Here is a 16,134-nt window from a genome sequence, read left to right on the forward strand (position 1 = left end):
TTTGTCAGACCATGGGATGTCCCGAAAATCGGTCTTCTCACAAAACCGTCTGAATGGTTTGGCCTACAAACCTATTAGGACCCCTCTATGGAAAGATGAGACTCTCATGTTCTCCGTTTTGCTTGGGATTTCTTGGAACTTGCCAGAAGTCGGTACAGCCGATCTGCCAACCTCTGTCTGTAGCGTCCGAACAGTTTTGGCTACACACTAATATGAAAGTTGAGAGTGAGACTTGTCTCACCTGGTCCCCGGTACCAGTTGAAAAAAATGAATGGAAGTATATATGGAGACTGTTTAGAAAAAAGATGATTGTTTCCTGATCTTTCTTATATCTCTCAGATATAGGACAGACACTTCAGAACAAACTTTCTTTTGATTTTTTTGTGGGGTACTATCTGTTCCATGTAGTGAATGTGTTATTCAATGTTTATGGACTAATAGCAGTAAGGCCAAATATAACATTTTCATTGTGTATATATATATACACAACTAGTACTACATTACATATCACTACACTCAGTGGTTATTACACACACTCACACGATACTGTACTTCCTGTGGGTCTGCCATTCTTGCACTATGGACATGCCATGGGCATTATATGCCAGTCACCTCCCTGCCAGCCTGTATGTACTTCAGTACAGGTTCGCCCCCTCATCCCACAAATGTTTGTCATGTGAAATACCCCCCCCCCCCCCCCCCCCCCCCCCCACCCCAACTGTGGCCGTACATTTGATGCCTTACACTTTGGAAGCTGTGAATGTGTGAAGTTTAGACTGTAACCTATATATATATATATATATATATATATATTTGTCACGTCCTGACCAGTATAGAGGATATTTTGTTATTGTAGTTTGGTCAGGACGTGGCAGAGGGTAGTTTATTTATGTATTACGGGGTTTTTTGTCACTGGTCTATGTTTGTATTTCTATGTGTATATTCTAGGGTAGTTTTTCTATGTGTAGGTTGGGTGCTGGACTCTCAATTGGAGGCAGGTGTTTCTAGTTGCCTCTGATTGGGAGTCCTATAAATAGGTATGTGTTTTGTTTGTCACTTGTGGGTAGTTGTTTGAGAGCACTGCTTTTGTTGAGCCTGCTTCTCTGTTCCTGTCGTTAGTTTGTTTATTGTTTTTCCGTGGTGTTCTCATTATTATAATAAATATGTTGAGCACGCAACCCGCTGTGCCTCGGTCCCATTCTCTCTTCCACGACAGCTGTGACAGAACTACCCACCACAACAGGACCAAGCAGCGGAGGAAATCTGGCGGGGACCGGGGAACACGGCTGGTAAGGGAGCCCGAGAGGCAGCCCCAATAAAAAAAATTGGGGGGGGGGCACAAGGGCAGTTTGGCGGGGCGAGGATGGAGCCCCAGGCCAGCTCCCCGTACCCTTTTTGGGCAGAGACATACTGGACAGGTCCCGTGCTTTGGGGTGATGGGTGCTGTGGCGAGGCCGGGTATTTTCAGGCCGGTACGCGCAGTACCAGCACCCCGCATGTGCCAGGGGAAAGTGGGCATCCAGCCAGTAGGGGTGATCTGGAGCCGCCCGCCAGTCTGGAGCCGCCAGAGCCGCCCGCCAGTCTGGAGCCGCCAGAGCCGCCCGCCAGTCAGGAGCCGCCAGAGCCGCCCGCCAGTCAGGAGCCGCCAGAGCCGCCCGCCAGTCAGGAGCCGCCAGAGCCGCCCGCCAGTCAGGAGCCGCCAGAGCCGCCCGCCAGTCAGGAGCCGCCAGAGCCGCCCGCCAGTCTGGAGCCGCCAGCCAGTCTGGAGCCGCCAGAGCGGCCCGCCAGTCTGGAAGATTTACATGTCTTTGGGTGATACCACATTCCAGAGCATGAGTTAATGTTTCTGTTCTATAAGGTACCAGGGAGAGATGAATCCATGGCCAGACCTGGTCTCTATACAATGAGAACAGTTTTTATAGTAGATCCTTATAATTCACAGCAGACAGTATCTTTCATACCAATCTTAACCTTGTGACCCATTCCATACATCTGCTGGTTGTCATGTAGACTGAAGGGGGTGTGTCTTGGCTATAAAAGACCTTTGTCTCGGGGCTCTCAATGAATCATCTGAGGGTGATTCGTTGACCAGCCATCATTATCGTAGAGCACTCAATCGATTCACTTTGTGTGTTGTATTGACCTGCTCCCTTATTATTAAGTGAATAAAGATTTAGTTTAAGTATAACTCTGACTTGTGTGATACGTTTGTCTCTCATTTGATAGTAAAGAAATTAACCACCACACTCTGTCAGGTTGGATGGGGAGCGTCGCTGCACAGCTATTTTCAGGTCTCTCCAGAGATGTTCGATTGGGTTCAAGTCCGGCTTCTGGCTTGTGCCACTCAAGGACATTCAGAGACTTGTCCCGAAGATTGTCCTGCGTTGTCTGAGGTCCTGAGCGCTCTGGAGTAGGTTTTCCTCAAGGATCTCTCTGTACTTTGCTCTGTTCATCTTTCCCTTGTCTCCCAGTCCCGGCCACTGATAAACCTCCCCACTGCATGATACTGCCACCACGCTTCACTATAGGTATGGTGCCAGGTTTCCTCCAGATGTGACGCTTGGCATTCAGGCCAAATAGTTCAATCTTGGTTTCATCAGAACAGAGAATATTGTTTCTCATGGTCTGAGTCCTTTGGGTTCCTTTTGGCAAACTCCAAGTGGGCTGTTTACTGAGGAGCGGCTTCCATCTGGCCACTACCATAAAGGCCTGATTGGTGGAGTGCTGCAGAGATGGTTGTCCTTCTGGAATGTTCTCCCATCTCCACAGAGGAACTCTGGAGCTCTGTCACAATGACCATCGGGTTCTTGGTCACCTCCCTGACCAAGGCCCTTCTCCCCCGATTGCTCAGTTTGGCTGGGCAGCCAGATCTAGGAAGAGTCTTGGTGGTTCCAAACTTATTCCATTTAAGAATGATGAAGAGCACTGTGTTTTTGGGGACCTTCAATGCTGGAGATTTATTTTTTTATTTTTTTATCTAAATTTAAAATAAGGCTAACGTAATAAAATGTGGAAAAAGTCAAGGGGTCTGAATACTTTCCGAAGGCACTGTATACAGTACTGCCACACACAGGTCAGAAGTCTACAACAGCTCAATATATTGGAGGTGTCGAAGATACATTTATTTTTTTTCAGTTGCGTGTATATTTTTATTTAGACATTTTTTTGGAAGTACAGACAGTTAAATTCGAAGTTTACCTACACCTTAGCCAAATACATTTAAACTCAGTTTTTCACAATTCCTGACATTTAATCTTAGTAAACATTTCCTATCTTAGGTCAGTTAGGATCACCACTTTATTTTAAGAATGTGAAATGTCAGAATAATAGTTGAGAGTGGCGTCTACATGAACTTGACGACTACATGAATTTATAAAAAAGGTTTCTGCAGTTACCCTTCTAACTTCATCCTGCAGCAATTGCCTGCATTGTGGTAGGCTCTATTGTCAACCAATCATTATCTGTTTTTTACTCACCCTAACGTGACCAAAGACATGACTGAAACAGGAATCAACTTTGCCATGATTCATACAGATCTTTACAAATTAATGTTATGTTTGAGGCTCTCTCTCACTAATTGATTGTACAATGTACACTCGTATGATATCAGTTTGTGAGTGTGTGATATGGGGGTTGGAAACATATTTATTTCGACATTATAAAGAAAACGTTTTTGGGCAACTCATCCATGTTGGTCTGAATAGCCTTGCTATTGGAAAACGACATTAGTGTCTGACTTTCGGCTGTCGCAGATGCATCCCCCCAGATTGAATTTAAGAACACACCTGAAGTCATAAAATGTCTAACTAGTAATTTGTTACGCTAACTAGCTAGCAAGAGGTTGCATAGCAACAGCATCAACTTCTGGTAGACAGGCGAAGAGCTAGTTCCCTCAACTGAAAGCATACTGTTCGTTTACAGTATACTAAAATGAACTAATAGTATGCAGTATATACTCATTAAGTATGTAGTATACAGTATGTTAGTATGGGTATTGGAACACAGCTCTAGACTTTCCTTTACAGTCAGTTACTTTAGCCTTACCACTAAAATGTGATAATGGGACATCTTGGGTTTTTACAGTAGATGTCACATTGGAATTACCTACGTAGTGTGACTCTGGGTTCACAAGTGCTGTCTAACTTTTGGGCCGGTCAGATATATTAATTGTGCTACAATTTACTTACTGAAAGACCAGAAAGAAGAGCGATGTTAGAGTCATAGTTTTTTTTTTTTTTACTTTACATTGTTTTCTGTGAATGTGCAATATTTTAGCCCTAATTTATTTATTTCAGCTCAATGGAAAGCTTCTTTAGACCCCATGTATTTTCTCATTTCCTTGCAGTCATGTGCGACCCCTGCTGGTCCAAAACGTGATGTTGGTTCTCTGGGACCAGTAACTGTTTATGATACTGACAGTACATTTTCATTGTGGAGCACGTGGAGCATGATTTTATTTATTTTTTAATTTATTGTACATTTAGTACGCGGTAAATTGCTGCGTGCCACTCCTGCCGCCAAGAGTGGCTTGCTGGTAGGTGTGCTTGCAGCATATAGCGTCAAGAATCTCTGTCTGCAGGTATGTTTTGATGTGAGAGGATGCCAATCCCCAGTACCGTCATCACCACCTCACCCGCTCTTAAGAGAACCTTCGGCCCAACTAGGGGCCCAAGGCTGGTTAGGAGACAGCGCTAAAGACACTATTATGTAATTGTGATGAACTGAGAGAATATTAAGTTTAGTAGCACTGTAATTCATTAATCATATGCTGCGTTCCCTGCTTCTCTGTTCTTACCTCGTTCCCTTTCTGTCTTTTACACCTCTCTCGCCACCTCTTTCTTCCTCTATTTTTATAATGCACATCAGATGTGCATTGAAGTACAGATTGAACGTGTATTTATAATATTACCATTATAATATTTATAATGTATTTATAACACATGGATAATGAACTTTCAATAAAGCGTTTCACATTCTCTACTGGCTGAAATTAAGTTTCTCATTTGATGAAATACTACACCTATCCTGTGTTTATCAGATCAATGCAGATGAAGGAAATTAGATATTGAGATGAACTGGTTTTAGAGTACTTACACGATGCATAGGAAGTGTAGTGTTTTTAAATTATATTTCTGTATAAATGAATTACAAATCAGCCTTTAATTAACTAGTTAAATCATGTTTCTAATCTATTGCATAGTTAAAATGTGTAAACATTAATGTCCCAGGACCAAGATTGATAAACACTGTTGAAGTGTATAATTGTAATACATACATGCAGACACAGTATCATTCAAAGACTGGAATTTGATATGACTGAAAAATTATCTCAAAAACATTCATACCTGAACTGCACCTTTATTTGCCATTAATGTTATTCAAACTGTTTTGAAGTTGATACAGCTATGATAGCTGAGGTTCATAGCTAGGTTCTGAACTAATATGTACAGTCGTTGCCAAAAGTTTTGAGAATGACACAAATATTAATTTTCCCAAAGTCTGCTGCCTCAGTTTGTATGATGGCAATTTGCATATACTCCAGAATGTTATGAAGAGTGATCAGATGAATTGCAATTAATTGCAAAGTCCCTCTTTGCCATGCAAATGAACTGAATCCCCAAAAAACATTTCCACTGCATTTCAGCCCTGCCACAAAAGGACCAGCTGACATCATGTCAGTGATTCTCTCGTTAACACAGGTGTGAGTGTTGGAGATCACTCACACCTGGAGATCACTCTGGCATGCTGATTGAGTTCGAATAACAGACCGGAAGCTTCCAAAGGAGGGTGGTGCTTGGAATAATTGTTCTTCCTCTGTCAATCATGGTTAACTGCAAGGAAACACATATCGTCATCATTGCTTTGCACAAAAAGGGCTTCACAGGCAAGAATATTGCTGCCAGTAAGATTGCACCTAAATCAACCATTTATCGGATCATTAAGAACTTCAAGGAGAGAAAGTCCAGCAAGCGCCAGGACCGTCTCCTAAAGTTGATTCAGCTGCGGGATCGGGGCACCACCAGTACAGAGCTTGCTCAGGAATGGCAGCAGGCAGGTGTGAGTGCATCTAAACGCACAGTGAGGCGAAGACTTTTGGAGGATGGCCTGGTGTCAAGAAGGGCAGCAAAGAAGCCACTTCTCTCCAGGAAAAACATCAGGGACAGACTGATATTCTGCAAAAGGTACAGGGATTGGACTGCTGAGGACTCGGGTAAAGTCATTTTCTCTGATGAATCCCCTGTCCAATTGTTTGGGGCATCCGGAAAAAAGCTTGTCCGGATCAGACAAGGTGAGCGCTACCATCAGTCCTGTGTCATGCCAACAGTAAAGCATCCTGAGACCATTCATGTGTGGGGTTGCTTCTCAGCCAAGGGAGTGTGCTCACTCACAATTTTGCCTAAGAACACAGCCATGAATAAAGAATGGTACCAACACATCCTCCAAGAGCAACTTCTCCCAACCATCCAGGAAGTTGGTGACGAACAATGCCTTTTCCAACATGATGGAGCACCTTGCCATAAGGCAAAAGTGATAACTAAGTGGCTCGGGGAACAAAACATTGATATTTTGGGACCATGGCCAGGAAACTCCCCAGACCTTAATCCTATTGAGAACTTGTGGTCTGTAACGGCCGTCGTAGTGAATGGACCAAGGCGCAGCGGGTTGAGTGCTCATCTTTAACTTTTATTGAACACTAAACAAGAAACCGAACGACAGCTAGACAGTTTTGCAGGCTACACACACAGCAATGAAAAATCAATTTCCCACAAAAGACAGGTGGAAAAAGGGCTACATAAGTATGGCTCCCAATCAGCGACAATGAAGTACAGCTGGCCCTGATTGAGAGCCATACCAGGCCAAAACACAGAAATACAAAACAAGGATAGGGAACATAGAATGAACATAGAAATATAGAACATATATCAAAACCCCAAAACACACAAAACAAACTCCCCCTGACCAAACTACTATAACAAATAACCCGTTTTACTGGTCAGGACGTGACATGGTCAATCCTCAAGAGGCGGGTGGACAAATAAAAACCCACAAATTCTGACAAACTCCAAGCATTGATTATGCAAGAATGGGCTGCCATCAGTCAGGATGTGGCCCAGAAGTTACTTGACAGCATGCCAGGGCGGATTGCAGAGGTCTTGAAAAAGACGGGTCAACACTGCAAATATTGACTCTGCATCAACTTCATGTAATTGTCAATAAAATCATTTGACACTTATGAAATGCTTGTAATTATACTTCAGTATTCCATAGTAACATCTGACAAAAATATCTAAAGACACTGAAGCAGAAAACTTTGATGAAATTAATATTTGTGTCATTCTCAAAACTTTTGGCCACGACTGTATACCAAACGTTTTAGGGTCCATACACAGATCGGCTCCAAGGCTAACTACACATCCGTAGGAATACATGTATTTTTATCCTCTACTGCACAATAAGCAAGAAAATAGTTCGCTAGCTACGTTAATTAATCTGCATTGCATGGCAAATATCAGCAAGGCAAGCTTACAAAAGTGTACATTACACCCACTGTTTCACAAGACGTCAGCCTGGTTTGCTGGTTGCTTCAGGTGTCCCTAAAACATTAAACAACCAGAATTACAATGTCCTACTCATGTCACAACACCCATAAAGCTAGCCAGCTAATGTTAGCTAGTCAGCTAGCTTGCTAAATCACGATTTTTGTAAATTAACTTCATGACAAAAGCATATGCATAATCGTTAGTCTCCACATTAACTAACATATTCCTCTCAACTGTACATATGTGTTGCATGATACGTTATCACTTTGTAGTATTTTTGCAAGCCATCTTTGCTGAAGAAAGTCTCCAGCCATGGGTTGCATAGCGTCAAATTCGTCATGGAAACCACTCGATATGATTGGTCATCGCCCAGCGGTCGCCGCTGGTGATTTGCGTCAAAGTCGGGAAAAGTTTTCCTTTTTCACCGCCTCCCAAGCCCTCGCCGCTTCTCACCGCTTTCCTTCCATTGAAAATGAATTGAATGCGGAATTTCATAATTAATGGAGGCGGGGTTTTCTGGCAACACCGCTCGGCACCATAGACTGTTCTCTCTGCTACCGCACGGCAAACGGTACCGGAGCGTCAAGTCTGTGGTGTTATTTGCATATTGCATCCTGATTGGCCATATGCTAATGAGGGCTGTGGTAAGGTAGGGAGGGGTTCATGATGAAAGCATCTCTCGCATGGGGTCTTGTAATGTGAAGCAATGTCAAGTTAGCATACATGTGTCTTCATAAAGATACCTCCGTTAGTAGTTATTTTACTCACATACAGACAAGTTTGACTACACGACATGGTGTCAGAAGCGGGATAGAACGAGTGTATTTACTTACAGAGTTTAGCTTACAGTACATGGTTGAAAAGTTTTGGGAAGAAAATCGCGGAGGCTAATCAGCATGGAAGACGTTGCGGGAGAAGCGCAGAAGCCAGCGGCGGCAGTGGGAAGAGGCCAGCCTCCCGTGCAAGGTGCAGCGGGAGGGGCACAGATACTCGCTCATACAGGCCCAAGTGCTACATTTAGCATACAGCCGTTAGATTTTTCTAAACCTCAAGAATGGACCAGATGGATTAGGAGGTTTGAGCGCTTTTGTCAGGCGATTAATCTTCACACATCTACGGAGGAGAACCAGGTGAATACTCTCATGTACTGTAATGGGCGACGAAGCACATTACGTTTTGAGGGGTCTAAACCTAAACGAACTCTAGCAAAAACATTATGGACAAATAAGAGACGGATCTCATGCATTCTTTATTGTTAAAAAGAACGTGATGTATGAGAGGGACGCTTTAATGTGCGGAGACAGGGAGGAAATGAAACGGTGGATTATTTTGTCACAGCTTTATATGCCCTAGCAGAGTATTGCAACCAGAGCCGGTCCTGACCTCCCTGGGGCCCTAAGCAAAATTCTGCTAAGGGGCCCTCCTACCTGACCCGTGAGCCATGTAAACCATTTACCATTGCCACACAGTCACACCTGACACCTCAGTGCTCCCACATCAATCCTCCCTCCTTTAAAACAGTTTGCTCCATCTGTCTGTCTAAGAATAAGTAGACCAATACAGAACAGAATGAGGCACAAACAAAATATTTATTGAATAAAATATTTTCTATAGAATCATAAATTATGATAATATTCACTTAACATTAACATAAGAAATTGTAGAAAATATAAAATGTAGGAAAAAATCAAATATAACACTTCGCTTTGGCTCTGCCTGGTATTTAGTCCAGTCCTCACAATATTAGCTTTGTCTATACAATGTCAACATAAGCCTATAGGCTATGTCTGCAGCTGCACTACCGTTCAAAAGTTTGGGGTCACTTAGAAATGTCTTTTTTTTTTTTATTTAAGAAAAAGAAAAGTCCATTAAAGTAACATCAAATTGATCAGAAATACAGTGTAGACATTGTTAATGTTGTAAATGACTATTGTAGTTGGAAAAGGCAGATCTACGTAGGTGTACTGAGGCCAATTATCAGCAACCATCACTTCTGTGTTCCAATGGTACGTTGTGTTAGCTAATCCAAGTTTTTTAATTTTAAAAGGCCAATTGATCATTAGAAAACCATTTTGCAATTATGTTAGCACAGCTGAAAACTGTTGTTCTGATTTAAAGAATCAATAAAACTGGCCTCTTTAGACTAGTTGAGTATCTGGAGCATCAGCATTTGGGGGTTCGATTGCAGGCTCAAAATGGCCAGAAACAAAGACCTTTCCAATAAAACTCCATCAGTCTATTGTTCTGAGAAAGGAAGGCTATTCCATGCGAGAAATTGCCAAGAAACTGAAGATCTCATACAACGCTGTGTACTACTCCCGTCACAGAACAGCGCAAACTGGCCTTATGTAAATATTACAGTGGGATCCTTCGATTATCATGAAAAAATGTGACAAAGAGGAGGAATTTGTATACAAAACAAATGTGACTATGTGAATGAATATCGCCGACAACTATCTAAAGGTGACTTCTATCGCAAACTGAATAATGACCCTAGAATTTCAGCATATTATCTCATCTACAGTGGAAAGCTGTTTGGAATCAGGACAAATCATCAAAAAATAATGTGAATTTCTATGTGTGACATTTCCTAAGATACCAACTTGTTATACAGTTGCAAAATTACACAAACAAGTGTCTCCTCCCCCAGGTAGCCCATTGTAGCAGCAATTGACTCTGTGACGGCCAACATTTCTAAGTTTGTGGATCACCACATTAAACCGATGGTTGAGAATCTCCCATCCTTATGTCAAAGACACTAGTCACATGATCTCATTGATAGAGAGATTAGAAGGATACCAGAGGGCACCCTGCTGGCCACTTTTGATGTGGAGAACTTGTACACTAACATCCCACATACTGAGGCTTGCAGGCGCTGCAACACTTCCTTCAGCAGAGAGACTACCCTTGCTCCATCCAATGATTGCATCTTACAATTTACTGAACTGGTATTATCCAAAAACGACTTTGTCTTTGAGTCAGACTTTTTCCTTCAAAGCCTATGTAGGACAAACGAAAAGACAATTAAAACAACGCATAGCTGAACACCGCAGCTCAATCAGGTGTAAGAACATTGACTATCCATTAGCAGCTCACTTTGTTGAAGCTAACCATCCCATCTCCTCCCTCAAATACACAGGCATTGAGCATGTTGCTCTACCAAGGAGAGGAGGAAACATCGGGATCCTACTATTACAAAGGGAGGCTTACTGGATATTCTATCTAAAAACATTGACCCCTAGTGGTCTGAATATTGACTTTGATTTCAGGCCCTTCTTATGAAAAATTCTCTCTCTTATGAGCAAGTTCTATAAATGGATAAATGGTAAGTTTGTCAGACGTTTTTAGACCTTTAAACGTAGATTTCAGTTGAGATAAGTCCATGTTCTAGGCCATCTGGTTTGAAGATTCAGCTATTTGCCAGACTCCCAAATCAATGGAGAAGATAAGCAGCATGTCCTTTACAGATCTGCTGTGCTCATCTTTTCCATCCATTTGGAGTTCAGGCATATAATGTGGATTCGTCTTAACATAAGGCTACTTTTGAGGTCTTAAACAATGTGTAAAATCCCTTTAACACAGGAACAATGTGTAATATCCATTTAACACAGGAACAATGTGTAATATCCCTTTAACACAGGAACAATGTGTAATTATCCCTTTAACACAGGAACAATGTGTAATATCCATTTAACACAGGAACAATGTGTAATATCCCTTTAACACAGGAACAATGTGTAATATCCATTTAACACAGGAACAATGTGTAATATCCATTTAACACAGGAACAATGTGTAATATCCCTTTAACACAGGAACAATGGCCTCCAAACATCATAGATCAATTTGACCATGTGATGGGCATGAAAACATTATAGTATTTACATTGACTGTGACCTGTTTGTTGTTTTCCTATAGAGCTGTATGGACCCTCACTCCTCATCACACAAACCATCAACAGTCACACCACTCTGTCCTGTTCTGCTACTGGACGACCTGTTCCTATAGTAACCTGGGACAACACAGAAATTCTAGAAAATTCCACAATGGTCAATGTCACCCATCTCAATGGTACTGTCACAGTCATCATAACTTTCACGCTGGCAGCATTCAGTCTACCTGACAAAGACACCAGGGTTGTCTGTGTGGTGTCACTGTTCTCTGGAGGTGTCACCAAGAACGTATCCATGGTTATTCCAGCTAGAACTCAAGCTTCATTTCCTGGTGAGAAATGGTTCTGTACATGCCTACAGTAACAACCAACATGCTGGTGTCATTCTGAAGTACTGTCTCTGTATGTTCTGTGCTAGGTGTACCTGAGGTCACTGATGGTGACAGGATCAGTGGTAAGTCATTAATATAATGACCACAACTAATCTCTGACTCTTATCTGTGAATTGTACCATTCTCATCTTGTCATCTTTCACAGTTAAGCCAACAGTAATTGTTTCAGTGATGGGTTCACTGTGTTTCATTGCTGTGTGCTGTGGAGCTGTGGTACTGTGGTGCAAACTGAGAAATACAATGAGAAGGTAGGTTTTACTGTTCAGATGACAAAGAGAAAATACAGTATTACTTTGACATTGTTTTTGTAAGTTTGACAATCAGTCTTTAGCCCAAATTCCACAGCCCATGACATAGAACAGGAAGAACTATCAACACTCAACCCTCAACATGATGACTGAAATCCACAGGTCTAATCTAACACATATTCAAATGAGTTGCATTCCTGCATTGTTGTTCTAATGTTACTCATGTCACTTACATACTTCATAAAACAAATATGTGAATTACCCTTATTTATACAGAACAATATGTTAATTACCATTCATACGGAACAATATGTCAATTGCCCTCTTTACACACAACAATATGTTAATTACCCTCTTTACACACAACAATATGTTAATTACCCTCTTTATATACAACAATATGTTAATTACCCTCTTTATACAGAGATTTTGTTTTAATTACCCTCTTTATACAGAACAATATGTTAATTACCCTCTTTATACACAACAATATGTTAATTACCCTCTTTATACAGAGATTTTGTTTTAATTACCCTCTATACAGAACAATATGTTAATTACCTCTTTATACAGAGATTTTGTTTTAATTACCCTCTTTATACAGAACAATATGTTAATTGCCCTCTTTATACAGAACAATATGTTAATTACCCTCTTTATACAGAGCAATATGTTAATGACTCTCTTTATACAGAACAATATGAAAACGTTTCTAAAGGATTACTGAGCGACTATCATACTGTCACACACACATCTGTGGCACGGAGACTGTTGAGTTGTCTCCGACAGATACTGACAGATACTGATTAGCTGACTGAATGGTTAATGACACACACATAGTCCTGCGGGTTATTGTATAAATATGTTCATATGTAGCCTATGTAAATATATTAGCAGTTTGGTCATGAAGAAACCCTAGAAGTGTATGCTTCATTCTTACATTTGTTATAAATCTAGGTGTTGTAATATTATAGCCTACACAATGTCATCATAATGTACTCTGTGGTGTGTTTTGTGTGCGTTTTCTTTTCATTATTCAATCACTTTATAAATCACATGCTGTAACAATGTTGTAATTTATGGAATTGTCATAAATCTGCTGCTGGCAAAGCTTAAACGAATTGTCTGATTCTTCTGCCACTCGAGACCAGCCAATGTTGCAAACAATTGCCACTAGGGGTCGCCTGAATATAATTTAGGGAGAGAGGTGGTAGAGAAACGGTTTTGATAGTTTTGCAGCGCTCATGCAACATCGCCAACAGCCTACCCAAGACAGTCCATAGACAGTCCGCTATATAGGTTCACTTGACTTGCAGTCTCTGTTCTCTGACGCCACTCATGTTGAGGCGGAACGCATCACACCCGATCTGTTCAGCTTTAAGACTTTTGAAGCATAGATTTGATAGTCGAATTGTAGAATAGTGTGTTATTGCAGAGGACGGAATTAAATAAATCCAAATAACTCCATGTACTGCTCAACGGGTAAGTCTTTTTTTTTTTTTTTAACCTGTATTCATTTGCTATAGGGCCCAGTTAAAATTAAACATTGTGTTCTGTTTCATATGCATATAAATACGTTCATAATAACGTTGTCTATATTGCATTATTTTCTAAAGGTGGGAGAAGTCTGTAGGGTTAGCCTATACATTACGTCAGTGGTGTAAAGTAGCCTACTTAAGTAAAAACACTTTAAAGTATTACTTAAGCCGTTTATTTTGGGTATATGTACTTTATAAATCTTTTTTTTTTTTTTTTTTTTACTTTTACTGCTCAGGCAGGACAGGATTATGATCCAGTTCACGCACCTATGAATATAACGCGTTGTCTTCCCTACTGCCTCTGATCTGGCGGACTCACTAAACAGAAATACTGCGTTTGTCAATGATGTCTGAGTGTTGGTCTGCCCATGACTGTCCGTAAAAAACAAACAAAAAATCGTGCCTTCTGGTTTGCTTAATATAAGGATTTTGATGTATAGCATTTACTTTTACTCAAGTATGACACTACTGTACACTCAAGTAGTATTTTACATGGCGACTTTTATTTTTACTTGAGTAATTTTCTATTAAAACATCTTTACGTTTACTCAAGTATGATCATTTAGTATTTTCCCACCACAGCATTACGTTAATAATATTGTTATAACAATTGTTTATATCATGTTTATATATTTTTGTATCCCAGTGCAGTTTTTAATCAAGGATTATGTTAAATATAGCATCATATTGAAGTTGGATGAAATTGTATTTTGTGCAATTGCCTTTTTTTGACTAGGACCTCATTCAACTCATGTGGATAATCTTTTAGCCTACATATTGCTAGTAGGCTTATCTCAACCTTTTATTGAATTAATATCGTCAATGTATCACCTTATATGCTCAATAGACCCCCCTTTCCCCTCCAAAACAATGTCCTATTATAATCAAATTGCCTAATCATGGTAGTGAATCCATCAACAGAACAATTCCAGAAAACCCATAGGTTGGTACATCAACTGAACAAGCCTTAACAGGCTCTGTACTCCTCAAATGCCTACATTGAATCAAGTCTGGTGATCTAATCACATAGAATGTCTGGACTCCCCAGTCTTTGATTTGGACATTAGGGAGTCCACACACCTTGTTACTGACAACTAAACAAACAGCTGTTGAAGATGTTAACGCTCTGCACACACCTGCACACTGTTTGGCCCTTGAGGACCAGTGTACTCTAACATGTTCCGTTCTTGTATAGGCCTACTGCCTGTGAAAGGCCAGGTTTTCCTTTACTCCGTGGCAATGAGGTTGACCTTTAAGTTTGTTGGCTGTGCCATGCACCCTTTGATATGGAATCAGTCAAACATGGCCCAGTAATAATCTATGCCATGATATTCAGTGAAATCCAAGTCAGTTTGATACAGGAATGGAGTTTCTGTGTCATGTTTTTCAAAGAGATGCCTGAAGGGCATGGATTCGAGGGTCTGTTATGGGACTGTTTCATCTTGAAATACTGGTTTCTATGTTTACATTCACTCCATATACTATGTTTTATTAACAATAAGATGTCAGAACTACTTTTTTAATGTGTATAGTGGAAAAAGAGAGGAGCCGTTTTAAACTTTGCCCAACGGGCAGACGGCATGTTTGAACCCAGACGGTTTACGTGGTAAAAGACCCAATGAATTGCCTATAAAAGACTGGTGGGTTAGCTCTGATCTGGCCGTGTGGTTATATCAGTTTTTCTTTCATTGTCTAAGTGAAGGTTGCCTCTGTAGCTGATCTGAGGTCAGTTTGGCTATGTACCTCCACAAGAGAAGGGATAATCATTGTGGTTGTGTAAACGGATCCCAAATCAGCTCTTAGGGACACCCTCTGCCTGGAGGGCTGTTTCTCCTTGCTTTGTCACAACTTCCCACTGGCTCTCTTAAACAAGTGGATTTCCCAGCAACGCAGACACAGGAGCTTAACCACAAGTGTTTTTTATAGCCGCTGAACCACGCTGGGCTTGGCTGGCAGACCTCTAAGCCTATGCTCAGACAGACAGTGCTTTACACTACGCCTGAATCCTATAGGCTGCTGTACGTATCCACCGTGCTCTATCATGGCTAGTACTGGCTGTTATAGTGGTCCCTCTGTTTCTTTTGTCATAGACTCATCTTGCGTCGTTCACAGATTTTTGCTTCTGGTTTGATTGCACAAATGTGTTTTTTTGAGACCGGGGCCTGGTGCATTGCAGACATCAAAGCAGCACAGCTGGCCTTCTGTTTGCCAGGTGATTACAGTCCCAGTGGGTAGGAGTGCAGCACAGCTGGCCTTCTGTTTGTCAGGTGATTACAGTCTCAGTGGGTAGGAGTGCAGCACAGCTGGCCTTCTGTTTGCCAGGTGATTACAGTCCCAGTGGGTAGGAGTGCAGCACAGCTGGCCTTCTGTTTGTCAGGTGATTACAGTCTCAGTGGGTAGGAGTGCAGCACAGCTGGCCTTCTGTTTGCCAGGTGACTACAGTCTCAGTGGGTAGGAGTGCAGCACAGGGGTTAAGACCTATAATCTGACAGAACTGATGAGTATGCTCCTGCTGCTGTTGTT

General features: G+C 41.4%; 2 protein-coding genes across 4 annotated transcripts in view; both read left to right on the forward strand.

Moving 5' to 3' along the window:
• The first annotated feature begins 9,309 nt into the window (after positions 1-9,309).
• On the forward strand, positions 9,310-13,174 carry LOC145861379 (uncharacterized). Its single transcript, XM_082963680.1, has 4 exons — positions 9,310-10,866; positions 11,460-11,765; positions 11,852-11,887; positions 11,971-13,174. Exons 1-4 carry the CDS (start codon positions 10,839-10,841, stop codon positions 12,075-12,077), a joined length of 477 nt encoding a protein of 158 aa, XP_082819806.1. The 5' UTR covers positions 9,310-10,838; the 3' UTR covers positions 12,078-13,174.
• Positions 13,175-13,343: 169 nt separating this feature from the next.
• Positions 13,344-16,134, forward strand: part of LOC106575846 (OX-2 membrane glycoprotein) — a 47,343-nt gene continuing 44,552 nt past the window's right edge. For 2 of the 3 annotated variants that reach the window (XM_045699405.2, XM_045699406.2), the window contains exon 1: positions 13,345-13,555. The gene's annotated coding sequence lies outside the window, so the exon portion shown is untranslated. Of the gene's footprint in view, positions 13,556-16,134 lie in introns of all 3 variants that reach the window. The other variant, XM_045699407.2, reaches the window with a different exon arrangement.

Source organism: Salmo salar, chromosome 17 (assembly GCF_965601325.2).
Source record: "Salmo salar chromosome 17, fSalSal1, whole genome shotgun sequence".
Lineage (NCBI taxonomy): Eukaryota > Metazoa > Chordata > Actinopteri > Salmoniformes > Salmonidae > Salmo > Salmo salar.